Source organism: Cibotium barometz, chromosome 19 (genome assembly GCF_041138505.1).
Source record: "Cibotium barometz isolate CiBa-2024 chromosome 19, ASM4113850v1, whole genome shotgun sequence".
NCBI classification, from domain to species: domain Eukaryota; kingdom Viridiplantae; phylum Streptophyta; class Polypodiopsida; order Cyatheales; family Cibotiaceae; genus Cibotium; species Cibotium barometz.
The window spans coordinates 42,769,903-42,783,883 of NC_141064.1; the positions used below are offsets into that span (position 1 = coordinate 42,769,903).

General features: G+C 45.3%; 1 protein-coding gene and 1 long non-coding RNA gene across 3 annotated transcripts in view; one reads left to right on the forward strand and one right to left on the reverse strand.

Moving 5' to 3' along the window:
- Positions 1-13,981, forward strand: part of LOC147628625 (uncharacterized) — a 72,419-nt gene that overhangs the window by 18,297 nt on the left and 40,141 nt on the right. The window contains exon 3 of one of the 2 annotated variants that reach the window (XM_086813818.1): positions 7,653-7,789. The exons of the other annotated variant lie outside the window; for it this stretch is intronic. Within the exon in view, the coding sequence (XP_086669944.1) occupies positions 7,653-7,682 (30 nt within the window). The 3' untranslated portion in view covers positions 7,683-7,789. Of the gene's footprint in view, positions 1-7,652; positions 7,790-13,981 lie in introns of those variants that run through there. 2 annotated transcript variants of the gene reach the window in all.
- LOC147628628 (uncharacterized) lies at positions 8,831-9,229 on the reverse strand. The gene is made up of 2 exons (XR_015268201.1): positions 9,050-9,229; positions 8,831-8,967 (listed from the first exon to the last, which is right to left on the reverse strand). It is a non-coding gene; the product is annotated as an uncharacterized LOC147628628 (long non-coding RNA).

Consider the following 13,981-nt stretch of genomic DNA (forward strand, 5'->3'; position numbering starts at 1 on the left):
AATGCCCACCCTTATAGTGTGTACAAGCCCATTCGTTATAGTACATAGTACACTTAGTACTTTTAATGTACTAAGTGCACTATGTGTACTAGTGCAATATACATGTGTGATAGGGGAGTCACACACTCATGCCTCATGAGTTGACTTATCCCCACAACTCTCTCTCTCTCTCCCTTGCTTCTCTGTGTATGTCTCCCATGAATGAACTCTAAACCCTAATTCTGGTTTTCTCCCCATCATGCATGTGACACATTGATTTCTTCAATCTTGACTCCACTTTTGCCCTTTGGCTTTACATCTTTGGCTTCGTCTTTCTCTTTGTCTTTGCCTTTTCCCTTTTCTTTTTGATCATTTTTCCATTTGTAGCATTGCTTTTTAATGTGTCCCTTTTTGCCACAATAATGGCATTCCAAATCCTTTTTGGAGCGAGACTTGCTCCTTCCCCTTTCTTGGCTTTTCCCCCTTTGCTGGGATCTCCCACGTGCATTCATTGCATTGGACTTTCCAACAGAGTTGTTTTTCCTGTTCATCTCTTCTTGAAGAAGAGCACCCTCAACATCTGCATATGACAGCATAGCATGCGAATTACTAGTGGCTGTCCTCAATGTGTCCCAACTCTCTGGCAAAGTGCATAACAAAAAAGTGGCTTTGAACTCATCGTCCATTGCCAACTTTTGATTGATGACCTGGCTGACAATACCATTAAACTCATTTAGATGGGCTGTCATAGAAGCCCCTTCCTTCATCTGAAGGCCTATGAGTTTCTTCAACCAATACACTTTGCTTGAGGCACTTTGTTGGGCATACAAGTCCTGCAATCTCTGCCACATTCCCCAAGCTGTCTTCTCTTCACGAATGCTGAAAAGTAATGAGTCTGACACAGCAACATGATAGTAGATCTTGCCAGCTCATCCATATCTTCCCACTCTTCAGCAGTAAGAGAAGCGGGCATCACACCCCTTTCTTTGATAGGCTTGTGCTGCTTTTTCTGGAGCAACACATTGTAGCACTGGGTTTGCCAACTATCATAATTATGCGAGCCTTCAAGCTTCTTGATGTGAAGCAATGAAGAGCTCTCACCTGTGGTTGCCATAGCAATATGCAACCTGTCAATGCCTGACTCCCTGCAAAATGTGCAATCACTGCACCAAAAGCACACAAAGTGCTCACAGTTTTTCTCCCAAGCTTTATCTCCCACTGCGGAAGCAAGAATGCAACTTTTCTCCCACTTTTTGTGATGAAAACACCAAAATCTGGTTGCTGCAGATTTTGGACAGCACCTCAAATGTGCTCTTTTGCCCTTCGAAAGTACTGTACAGCAGTACCAAGTGCTCACCAATGATGTACCAAACCTGTCCCGGCAAGTACAGCAGCTGAAATTGAACCTTTTGGTCACTCAAAACAGTGTACAGCCATGCCAAAACATGCACAAAGCTGTGCCAAATCTGTACCAGCAGGTACAATAGCAATAAATGCTCTCCTGGCTGTCCAAATGAGTGAAAATCAGACTTTTACAGTCCTGTACACTGCATACAACAGTCCCGAACAGAAATTGGGCAAAAGCGTCTTGACTGCAAGCTGATTTTTGAGGATTCAAGGCATAAATGTCTTGCCTACTGCATTGCCAAGCTCAACAAGCATATAAACTTGAAAAGCCCCTTGATTTGAGATCAATTGCTGATCATACATGGTACATTGACGCACATGAAGGCATCCAGAGTGTTCACGATGCTTCCCCCTGGCCACATATACATTAAATACATGAAAGCCCCTTGATTTACAGGCACATTGAGTGCTTGTAAGGCATCAGCACATTATCCACAGCATCAAATGAGATTGCCTGCATGCAAATCAACCAAATCGGCACAAAAGCCCCTTGATTTGCACTGCAATTTGCTGCAATTTTGCCCAAATGTGCGATTTTTCACATCATACAGCATGTATGAGTGCTTAATTGCACAATTACATCAAAAGCCCCAAATTTCGACATCCAATTTCCTGCAAATTGATCCTGATTTGACCAATTTCCTGCAAATTGATCCTGATTGTGACCAATGTTACCCAATTTTGCCGATTTTGCTCAAAAATTGAGCAATTGGGCACCTGTACCTGCTCAATTGTTGATTGTACTTGCTCAATTGCAAATCCAAAAAAAAAATTGAGGCAAATACCTTGTAATTTCTGATTTTCCTTCAATTTGCAGGCTGTTGCAGGAGATGGGGGCAATTCTTGCTGCTGCAGATTGTTGGTGCATAAAGAGTGCCTCGAGAGAGATCATCGAGTGCTGCTGGGCAGAAGAGATCCTGACGCCAGCTGCTGGGCAGCGTGGCTGCACCTGGCTGACCCCCACGACCAGCCCTCCACGCTCAACGCCTGGCGGCTGTAGGCGCCTGAATGGCTGGGCAGTGTAGCTCTCCTCAGCAGGTACAGTAGAGTTGATGCTTATGCGCCTGCCTGTTGACGCCTTGTGACTGAGTCTGACCACCACCACGTAGGTGTGTTGCCTGACGTGGAGTTGATGCTTATGCGCCTCCCGACGTTGCAGCCTTCGCCTGTGTTGCTTTCGCCTAGCGCATCTACGCCCAGCGCTACAAGCTTGTCGACTACTCGGGTGCCTTCGTCACCTAGCGCCTTTGCTCGCCTAGTGCCAAGCTACAAGACGGGCTCCGCCCAACGATTCTTCGCTCGTGTGCCTTCGCATAGCTGTCGCCGACGCTTAACGCCCGCCTCACGTATTCGCTTAGCGCTGTGCGCTTCGCTCGTTGCCTCAGCCACACTACACGCTGCCTTGTGGTTATGCGCCTTGTGTAATGCTACACGTAGCTCTGATACCAGGCAGCGTGGCTAAGCCTGCTGGGCAGCGTGGATGCGCCTGCCCACGCTGCTGCTTCTCTCCACCCACCTGCCTGCGACTGGTCACACAGTCGACCAGTAACCAGCGCTGCACAAGGGCGACCAGCGACAAGTTCTGATGCAGCACGCGCCTGTTCTCTGCAGCGACAAAACCCTAGAAAAATAACTAGCTCTGATACCAGTTGATGGGGAGAATTCTTGAATTAGGGTTAGGTTAGAGTATTCATGGGAGACATACACAGAGAAGAACAAGGGAGAGAGAGAGTTGTGGGGATAAGTCAACTCATCAATAGCATGAGTGTGTGACTCCCCTATCACACATGTATATTGCACTAGTACACATAGTGCACTTAGTACATTAAAAGTACTAAGTGTACTATGTACTATAACTTATGGGCTTGTACACACTATAAGGGTGGGCATAACGCCTTTACCCCAACAATTAACCTGTGTCATAATCTCTTTCTGCTGGGCTGCGCTAACCCTGTACGGTGGCCTATTGGGCGGACTAGACCCTGGAATAAGATCTATGGCATGATCCTCTGGCCTCTCAGGGGGTAACTCTCCTGGTAAAGACTCTGAAAAACAGTCTTTGAATGTATCCAAGAAAGCTTTTCTACCTTCGTCTAGTGTAGACAAATCAGTTTCAACTTCATTCACTTGCTTTGCAAAAACCAAGTACGCAGAAAGATGGACAAATCAGTTTCAACTTCATTCACTTGCTTTGCAAAAACCAAGTACGCAGAAAGATGATTTTTCATTACTGAAGTTATGGCAGAAGCACAAATAACTGGGACAGACTCTCCTTTTAGCTTCACATCCAAAACATGAGTCTTGTCCCTATGTACAATTGTGATTTCCCTGTTGAAAGCATCCAACACTGCATGTTTCCTATGACACCATGGAATTCCCAACAGGACATCACATCCTTCCAAGGGCATGATAAGAAACTCCTCTGTGTCCACATAACTCTGTATATACATGCGAAGTTTGCCAAGTATAGGAGTGACAGGAACTGAATGCCCAGGGCATGCCAAATCAGCCTGTCCAACTGGTCCCATCTCTTCAGCACGAATTCCCAACTTGGCTGCCAATGCCGGTGAAATAAAGTTGGCTCGAGCACCAGGGTCAAAGAAAATCAGCACTGTAGCATCTTTGATTTTACCCCATGCTCTGCACAATTCTGTAGCATTATCACATGGCTGGTCGCCAACCATGTCAGGTACCAATCCTGCACTCGGCATTGTCTTCTTTTTGGGTGGCCCTTCTTTATCCTCGGCATCTTTTGCTGGCTGTTGTGGACATTTTGCAGCCATATGCCCTTTCTGTTCACAGATGAAACATTTCCCAGCTTGCATCAATGCCTTTCTCTCTTCAAATGACTTGCCATATAGTGGCCTCTTCTGTCCTTTGCCTTAACCAACACTTTTCTGAGGTTGTGACTGCCAAGTCTTCTTCTCAAATGGCTTCTTTCTATAGAATGGTCTAGGTGGGAAATCCCTCTTCACAAGTGGTTCCTGTTTGCCCTGAGGTTCCTTGTTCACTGTGTTCTTAAAGCCACGTGAACCTCCCTGTAGCAATGCATTAGCCATGTTTGCATTCTCAATGAGCTGAGTCATATTAGAAACATTGGTCTTAATGCAATAATCCCTGATTTCTTTGGGCAAACCACAGCAATACTTCTCTATTTGCTCTGACAATGGCACTGTCCTGTAAGAAGTTACTGGCAAGAGTGCATCCCAAAACTTCTTATTATACTCTTCCAAATTTACACAGTTGGCTGCATCAAGTTTGTGCCATGCTGTCATAACATCCACTTCAAAAGTATTTGTAAGCCAGGCAAAAGAGAACTGCTGCTTAAACTGAACCCATGTAGCAGGTGCTTGTCCTTGCATCAACAGTGAGGTCCACCACTGCAATGCATTACCTTTCAAGAAAGTAGCAGCCTTCCGCACCTTAGAAGACTCTGTAAAGTTACCCCCAGTGTATGCTGCATCAAACTGCTGAATGAAAGTCAGCGCTTTCAATTTGTCCTGCATCCCACTGAAAGTCTCAAACTTTACTGCTTGACCTCCTTCTTTGTAATCCTTTTGCACCTTTTCTGCATCAGTCCTTACTGCTCTTTGTCCACTAGGTTGAGAGAATTCAGCCACACTGACAGGTGCTGTGGGCCCCAAAGCTGGACTAAAATAAGTTTGAAATCCGGGCTGCACACCTATATTGGCATAAAGAGGGTTCACAGCTTCCATAGGCATCATTCCTGGTGACCCTCTTGACATCAATCCTGGCAAAACTGTGCGCGGCCTAGCCATGGCGTGAAAAACAGACCCACCACCAAAATAGCCAGGCTGGAAAGCAACGAATGGAGGAATGGTCGGCATGACCCTCTGCACATTACTTTCCTGGCCATTAAATGCATGTACCTGTGCCTGTGTAACATGCTGCACTGGATCAGCTGCCACTGCTGGTGTTTGCTCTACATGCTGTGGCATCCTTGGCATTTGTTCCTGTGCCCTCTCAACTGCATGCTGAGATGATTCAGCCTGGGAATCCCCTGTCCTTGACTGCAAATACCTCTTCATCCTAGGATTCTTCACCAACTGTTCAAAGGTACCAACCATGCTTAGGAGCTGCGCATGAAATAAATCCTCTTGTTCCTGTTCTTCCTCTAACAAGGCTGGCTGTAGTACTGGCTCCATCCGAGCAGAGGCTGACACCTGGGCACCTGTCACCTCTATATGCTGTCTGCGAGTAGAAGAGGAACTCTCATCGGCAGGGAGCTTGCCTTTCCCTTTGTCTGTCATACTGTCAACTCAAAGTTTAAGGGAACCTGTATCCAAAGAAAGAGACCGTACTCTTTCTCACCTGTAATCAGTTGTACCTCACTATGTGTGTCTCTTGTTCACCCAATCCAATCCGTGTCCGGGCTCTTGCAGAAAAGAGGACCCTATCCCGGCAATGGAACCATAAAACCGGTGTATGGACACATAAAGCGGTAATTCATTCACAAATAACCTGGACTTACTCAGACACACAATCACAGAATCCTCGCTCCCTCGCTCAACAACACATAGGCCCCGAAGTCCGGCGCCCCTTGCGGTATTTCTTTATTGTTAAAAGGTTGGAAAATACAAAGCACAAGTGCAACAAAGCACTCTACTTGCATCAGCTGTGTTTTACAAATTCTGGGAGAAATTTGCCAGCATAACTGCACTAAAATTGTTCCATAACATCTCAGAATGAGTCCCAACTGAGAGGCTCACTTCCATAGGCATCAGGCTACCCAATGGAGTCCAAAACATCACAATTCAGCTTGCTGTAATTTTCTGCACAGACCTGTTTTCAGCCCAAAATAACCCTTGTACTGTCCTGGAGGACTTTAGTAAAGTTCTACTGCATTTTGGCATCAACCGGGCAACATAACAGCCCAAAAACAGCACCTAAACAGTGCTGAAACAGCATTGTATTGAAGAGGTTATTACCCTCTTCCGTCCCTGCTTTGGTGTAGGAACTAACTACACCGGTTCCTGTTCAAGGAGGCAACTAGCCTTTGCATACAAGCATGAAATTCACACAACTGTACCTGATTTTATCTGATGAGAGCATTTCCATAGTCTGCAAGAGAGAGAAAGAGAGAGAGAGACTGTGGGGAGCAAGCTCAACCCTCAATTCATGAGTTGTAGGGCAAGGGAGTGCACCACAAATGCTGGTTTTCTTGCAACAATCCACCATGAGGCTGCAAATGAGCCTCCTTTTGCCCAAATTCCCACGCTTCCCTCTTCTCAATGAGGAAAATGCACATAAATTTGACACTTGGCACATTTTTAAGCCTTTTCCACATGCAATCTTCCAGGCTAAAAATCTCTTGACTGGTTCACATTCTCACAACAATCCTTTGTTAGCTTTTGGTCCCCTTGACATTCTGAACAAACTGACGCGAACACTTTTCAATTCTGACACTGCCAAAAATAGCAGTTCCCTAAATTTTAGGGATGATGTCGTCTGCATTCCTTCTGGTCTCGTGACCATCTTTGACCACTATGATCACTTCTGAATTTGCTTAGAATTCAAGATACATTCACATTTCGGTGGCGGCCACTTACTAGTGTAAACTGGCCTATACCCTCATTCAGTGGCCATGTCCTGGATATTGTCCTTCATCTTGCAGTGCCCATGTCCTGGACACTATCATTCATCTTTCAGTGCCCATGTCCTGGACACTGTCATTCATCTTTCAGTGCAGTTCTCAGGCTTGGCCAACCACTGGTCGAAAGTCCCACTGGCTGACCCATTCTGACATTGCAATGGCCCAAGCCCTTCCAAGAGATCCCGGGGGAAAGCAACAGCAACCAAAGAGAAAGAAAAGAAAAATATATATTTATAAAGAAATGTAAATAAGGAAAACAACTGCAAAAAGTTTCACCTCCTGGTGACCCCATGCCTTGCCTCTCCTAGCACTTCCTCCTCATATAGATGCAATATATTCGGGGCGGGCTAGCATACCCCTCGGGCACCAAGTCCCTCCGGATAGAAATCCCACCTCACACACACACACACACACACACACATATATATATATATAAAATCAGCAAAAATAGCCAGTGTATCTTTCTTGGGGAGAGATCCTTCCAAAGTTCAAACACATGCCCCTAAAACTAAATAGATTTTCTCCTCATGTAGCCTTTTTAGTATTGATATGGAGGATGCAAGAGATTTAAAACAGGTTCTTTAACTTCAAATTTATCGAAACTTACAATATTTCACTTCCTCTTGGGTGTCATGGCATTTTTATTGGGTAGGCCTTGGAAGGTATTGGACATGAAACATGAACTCTGCTTCACTAATTGGTTCACGATAGATCTTATTTCCAGCTCATCAATAGCATCAAGCAAGCTTTCAGGTACTTATTCTTCTTGCTTTACATTCATCAAAACTTCTAAGTACTTTAAGAGAATACCATGCATTTGGTGCACCATTTTTATTAGATTCTCACATCGATGTTTGCGGATGGCGACAATATGGTGATTCGTGACTATTGCTAGGAGGCTTACCTTGGCTAATTTGGAATTCTTAACCTTGAGAGTTGCATTGGGGTTGAATCTTGTGGAATTCATCTCTCTTTGCCTTTTTGAGTGTTACATGCGGAAGCTTTGAGAGTCTTCATTCAGCCCTAACACCATCTAGAACATGCTGATGCAAAAACGAAAACAGAAGGGAGAGTAGAGAGAGAGAGAGATAGCTGGAAATTCAGTATATCATATGGGGCAAAAAGGTACATAAATCCTTGCAGCCATGGGCTGCCTTGAAAGGGTAGTAAAATACCTAAACAAACTCCTAGTTCTATGACCCAACTCAAAAGGAGTTGAATGATCAAAAGCAATGAGCAAAAGAGCCTTTTATAGGTTGGACGTGACCATATAAACTGGCCGACTGCTGGTCGGCGAGCTTCTTGGACAACTTTATTCATTTGTGGGGGCAGGTACAAAACAAAAGAATCAACATGGGCTTGAAAGTTGGAAGCCATAGACACCCTCACTCTCTTCTTAAGTTGCGCTGTATAATTGCAATTGGCTCTACATAAAACATGGACCATGAGTCTATTATCCCACGGTAACTGTGAATCCATAAAAAAAATAGCAAACCACGTGTTAAAAGATTTGTCACCCAATAATAATGGCATAGTTCTTACTGTACCCTTGTATGTTTCCATGCCATGGCTTTATCCTTTCCATACCAGGGCCCCCATTGGTTTTGAACTGAATTACTACTCGCATAAATGTGTAGAGCATGCCATTATAGTACAAATTTGTGTCTACATACAACCTACCACCTCTTTGATGCAATAATAAATCAAACATTGAGAGGACAACATTCCTTTGAGGTGCCATTATGAGCTCAATCATCTTACATATGCTCAATGAATGTTACATGGTGATCCAGTTGGGGCTTAGTGTATTCTGAGTTGACAGTTCTGGGCGGCCCACCGCCATCTCTGGGAAGAGTTCAGGTTACGCTACCTCTCTGGTCCACCTGCACGGTTTCATGAGAGAGGCATAGCTCCAGGCGAGCGATGGGCTCGTTCATGGCAGCCATGGAGTTGCTCGACACAGCATACTGAGACAAAAGAAAACAGATCATTCAAAAAACATCGACTTGTGGCAAAGCTGGGAATGGTTAGCTTTTCTTTTCTGCTTGCCTTGAGCTTCCAATCGAAGTCAAGCAGTTGATGCGCTCCCACAACCCTGACTTCTTCCACGGGCTGCAGTGGATGCGCTTCCACAACCCCTTCTTCTACCTCCTGGGCCTGTGGAGTGTCCGCCATGGGGCCTAACGTATGTTGTTCATTGAGGGGATCCATTTTTTGGTCCTCCCTTACCATCCACACTAACTACCCCCATTGGTTATATTCAGATTTGTAATGTATATTCACTAAAATATTTGTAATGTATTAATTTATGCCACTTCAATACATTACAAAGGCCTTCCTCCCCATCCACTTCAGGCCCACCCCCTCCCTCGTCCTCACCCCATCGCCGCCTCCTCCTCGTCCTCCGCCCCCGTCACGGTCCTACTCGCCCCCGCATCGTTGTCTCGCGCCCCTGGGTATTCTCTACCTACCCACCTGTGTCGGTTTCGGGTACAGGTACCCACTTGTCAAAGGTCGTTCGAGCTTTTCTTGGGAGTGTGGCGTGGGTTACTTCAGCGCCGTAGCGCCTAGTGCTCGGACGTTGGCTCGAGGCATTTTCTCTACCCCTTATTACCCTTAATGGGTCCATTAACTTTGCGTCCTTAAGCCGATAACCATCTTTCGGCTAACCTAGCGTCCTCCGTCCCTCGGGACCAACAAGGGGCAGTACAGGAATATATATATATATATATATATATATATATATATAAAATCAGCAAAAATAGCCAGTGTATCTTTCTTGGGGAGAGATCCTTCCAAAGTTCAAACACATGTCCCTAAAACTAAATAGATTTTCTCCTCATGTAGCCTTTTTTGTATCGATATGGGGGATGCAAGAGATGTAAAACAGGTTCTTTAACTACTAATTTATTGAAACTTACAATATTTCATATTGGGTAGGCCTTGGAAGGTATTGGACATGAAACATGAACTCTGCTTCACTAATTGGTTCACGATAGATCTTATTTCCAGCTCATCAGTAGCATCGAGCAAGCTTTCAGGTACTTATTCTTCTTGCTTTACATTCATCAAAACTTCTAAGTACTTTAAGAGAATACCATGCATTTGGTGCACCATTTTTATTAGATTCTCACATCGATGTTTGCGGATGGTGACAATATGGTGATTCGTGACTATTGCTAGGAGGCTTACCTTGGCTAATTTGGAATTCTTAATCTTGAGAGTTGCATTGGGGTTGAATCTTGTGGAATTCATCTCTCTTTGCCTTTTTGAGTGTTACATGCAGAAGCTCTGAGAGTCTTCATTCAGCCCTAACACCATCTAGAACACGCTGATGCAAAAACGAAAACAGAAGGGAGAGTAGAGAGAGAGAGAGAGCTGGAAATTCAGTATATCATATGGGGCAAAAAGGTACATAAATCCTTGCAGCCATGGGCTGCCTTGAAAGGGTATGAAAATACCTAAACAAACTCCTAGTTCTATGACCCAACTCAAAAGGAGTTGAATGATCAAAAGCGATGAGCAAAAGAGCCTTTTATAGGTTGGACGTGACCATATAAACTGGCCGACTGCTGGTCGGCGAGCTTCTTGGACAACTTTATTCATTTGCTGCAGCCGACTGGATATAAACCTGCATATTTGGCCGACAGCACCCCATGTCCACCAATCAGTCAAATCCATGCCAAATCAACATCATATGCTCCAAACCGTTGGTTCTGATACGTCTTTATCTAGTTGCTCTCCAGGATTAGTCGTGAGTTTAGCTTGTACATGTGTGTGCACATGACATCCCCCTCTGCTAAACTTGATGACGGGATTCCAATCTGCTTCTTGGATGATTGTCATCTTCCCATTCTATTCCCGGAGTTCCTCTGTCATCCTTCTTACTTTGGCAACCTTTTCACTGAATACCCCTGATCTCTATCAAATCCCCATGGATCTCCTCGTAGAACGCTCCTGATACAAGACTCGAAACCTGCAAAACAAAGCCAAATAACGTGAAGGGGGTGCAGGCCTGACTCACCACCCGACCTTAACAGCCGCGGGCAAAACCTACAAATCTTGGTTGTCCCCCCCGAGCCACGAGGTGAGCTAACTAGCAAGACGTATCGACCAATCTCTACCCCGTGATGTCTCATACCGCCACGAAGCTACCCTTGCGAGCCTCGAGACTACTGTTGGCCTTGGCTGCATCCAGCAGGTGCATGAAAAAACAGCAGTCTTCTCGAATTCATACCTCTTTCTTTGACCTCTTTCTTCTCTACCTACCGACTTGCACGCTCTTCGAGGCAAGCTCTGATACCTCTGTCAAATCCCCATGGATCTCCTCGTAGAGCTCTCCTGATACAAGACTTGAAACTTGCAAAACAAACCCAAATAACGTGAAGGGGGTGTAGGTCTGACTCACCACCCAACCTTGACAGCCGTGGGTTAAACCCACAAGTCTTGGTTGTCCCCACCGAGCCACGAGTTGAGGTAACTAGCAAGACGTACCGACCAATCTCTACCCCGTGATGTCCCATATCGCCACGAAGCTACCCTCGCGGGCCTCGAGACTGCGGCCGGCCTCGGCTGCATACAACAGGTGCACGTCTGTACTAGATTCAAGCTCCTGACCATAGAGCTCTCACAAAGACACGCGAGACTGTATGAACTATTGACTAACCTTGGCTACCCTTTTATAGGCTCTTGGCCGATCATCGGGCGTCCACACTTGGGTGCCCGCCCGTCCATACTTGGGTGCTCGCCCGTTAGTTTATCCCTAGCCTAGCTTGCCAATCAGCCTGCCTAGCTTCAAGCTTCCCCAAGCCTCGAACCTAGTCTTGTGTGCGTGTAGCACACGGTAGATACACTCTGTGCACATGACAGTCTCCAAATCCACTCTAACTCTGAAGAAGATCTATGCATCTGATCCATCCAGTCCCCAATCCGTTCCTGCCCTGTCTCTGAACACCGTCTTGGTCTTCATTCCTGAGAAATGAGTTTGGCACTCTCACTCCACCCCTTGGAGGATCATCCTCCCTTGGAACCGTTGCCTGAAAGCCTTTCCCGACTCCCAGGACTGCCATCCCCTTTGGGCTTTGTGAAACACCACCAACCAACCTCCTGGGAGTTCTTCCCGGTCTTGTGTTCCTTGCCTTGGGCCTCGTACTTGTGCACTTTCTTGTACCTTGGACCTGTACACCTTCATATGGGACTGAATCAGCGTTTAGTCTTGCTGAGCTTGATGCTTTGATACCAATGTTACATGCGGAAGCTCTGAGAGTCTTTTTTCAGCCCTAAACACCATCTAGAACATGCTGATGCAAAAACGAAAACAGAAGGGAGTGTAGAGAGAGAGAGATAGCTGGAAATTCAGTATATCATATGGTACAAAAAGGTACATAAATCCTTGCTGTCATGGGCTGCCTTGAAAGGGTAGTAAAATACCTAAACAAACTCCTAGTTCTATGACCCAACTCAAAAGGAGTTGAATGATCAAAAACGAATGAGCAAAAGAGCCTTTTATAGGCTGGACATGACCATATAAACTAGCCGACTGCTGGTCGGCCAGCTTCCTGGACAACTTTATTCATTTGCTGCAGCCGACTGGATATAAACCTGCATATTTTGGCTGACGGCACCCATGTCCACCAATCAGTCAAATCCCTGCATGTACATGTGTGTGCACATGACATTGAGAAAGAAAGAAAGAAAATTATTGACATTTGTAGAAGGCCAAAATGACCTATGAGACATAATACATATTTTTTACTTTTTTTGAGCCCCTAGGATGTCTCACTTTTCCATAGCTTAGGTAAATTTTTGTAACAACATTCAAACTAGGCTGTTATAAGTTCGAAGGTTATGTTCCATGTTAAGTCTTCCACATACAAGCTATGTTCCATACTTAAGGTTCCTATTCAGTTGCTTAGGGCTGAAAGAAGACAATTAGAGCTCTTGTGCATGTGACATTGGTATCAGAGCATCACGCTCAGCAAGGCTAAGTGTTGAAAGTGTCGTAGGAAGGTGTACATGTTCAAGGAGAGTAAAATAGCTAGGGTAGAAATCCCATGGGGCTGGTTGCTGTCAACAAAACCCAAGGGAATGGCAACGGTGAGGGTCGGATGTCATTTGGGGCATAGCAAGGCAGGCTTTTGGGAAAATGGTTCCAAGGGGGTGGAGCAAGGATGCCAAGATCGACCATTGAAGTGTTTAGGGAAAGGGCATGAAGGCAAGGGGACAAAGTGGAATAGATGCACAGATCTCATGCAACCCGTTTGATCGTGTAACGTGCAGCAAGGCCTTCTCTTTTAGTGAGTTTAAGCAATCCACTTTAATCTTTATACACAGGAAATAGAGCTATAGAGATGGAGAGTCGACACTATTGGGTCCCAACTACCCACTTAAGGGTCCCTAGAAAAAACATTGGTTTTTTGCTCGTACCTCTTTTGCTTTTTTTGCTGGAGCTAACCTCCTGTAATGCCCTCCTTGGCCTTCTCCTTAGGCGTCTTCTTAGGTTTTGAATCTTTGTCCTGGTGATTGCTTGAGTTGCTCTGAGACTTTCTTACAATTCTTATTATCTATAAAGTCTTTATAGACCACAAGGATTATCTGACCTAGGACCAAGACCCTAATGAGGTTTCACAGACCCAACATTGTCGTACGCATCGTTTCTGACCTTGCAACACTTCACAGATCTTCCCGAGGATGTGAAGGTGTGTGTTATGGGGAAAGCTCTTGAGGCCTTCCATGCATTGAAGGAAGTGGTCTCAGAAGCACCATTTCTTAAGTTGCCACCATGGGATGATCCATTCGAGGCTACTACTGATGCTTGCAATCTTGCCATTGGCATTTTTTACAACAAGATGGCAGACCAGTGGCTTATTTGTGATATGCAGCGGAAGTCTTTGTATTGGTTGATCCTGTCACACAATATGCTCACACCGTCTTCTGTATCCCGAGTTTCGTGAGTTTAGCAATCCATTTCATTTACTTCAA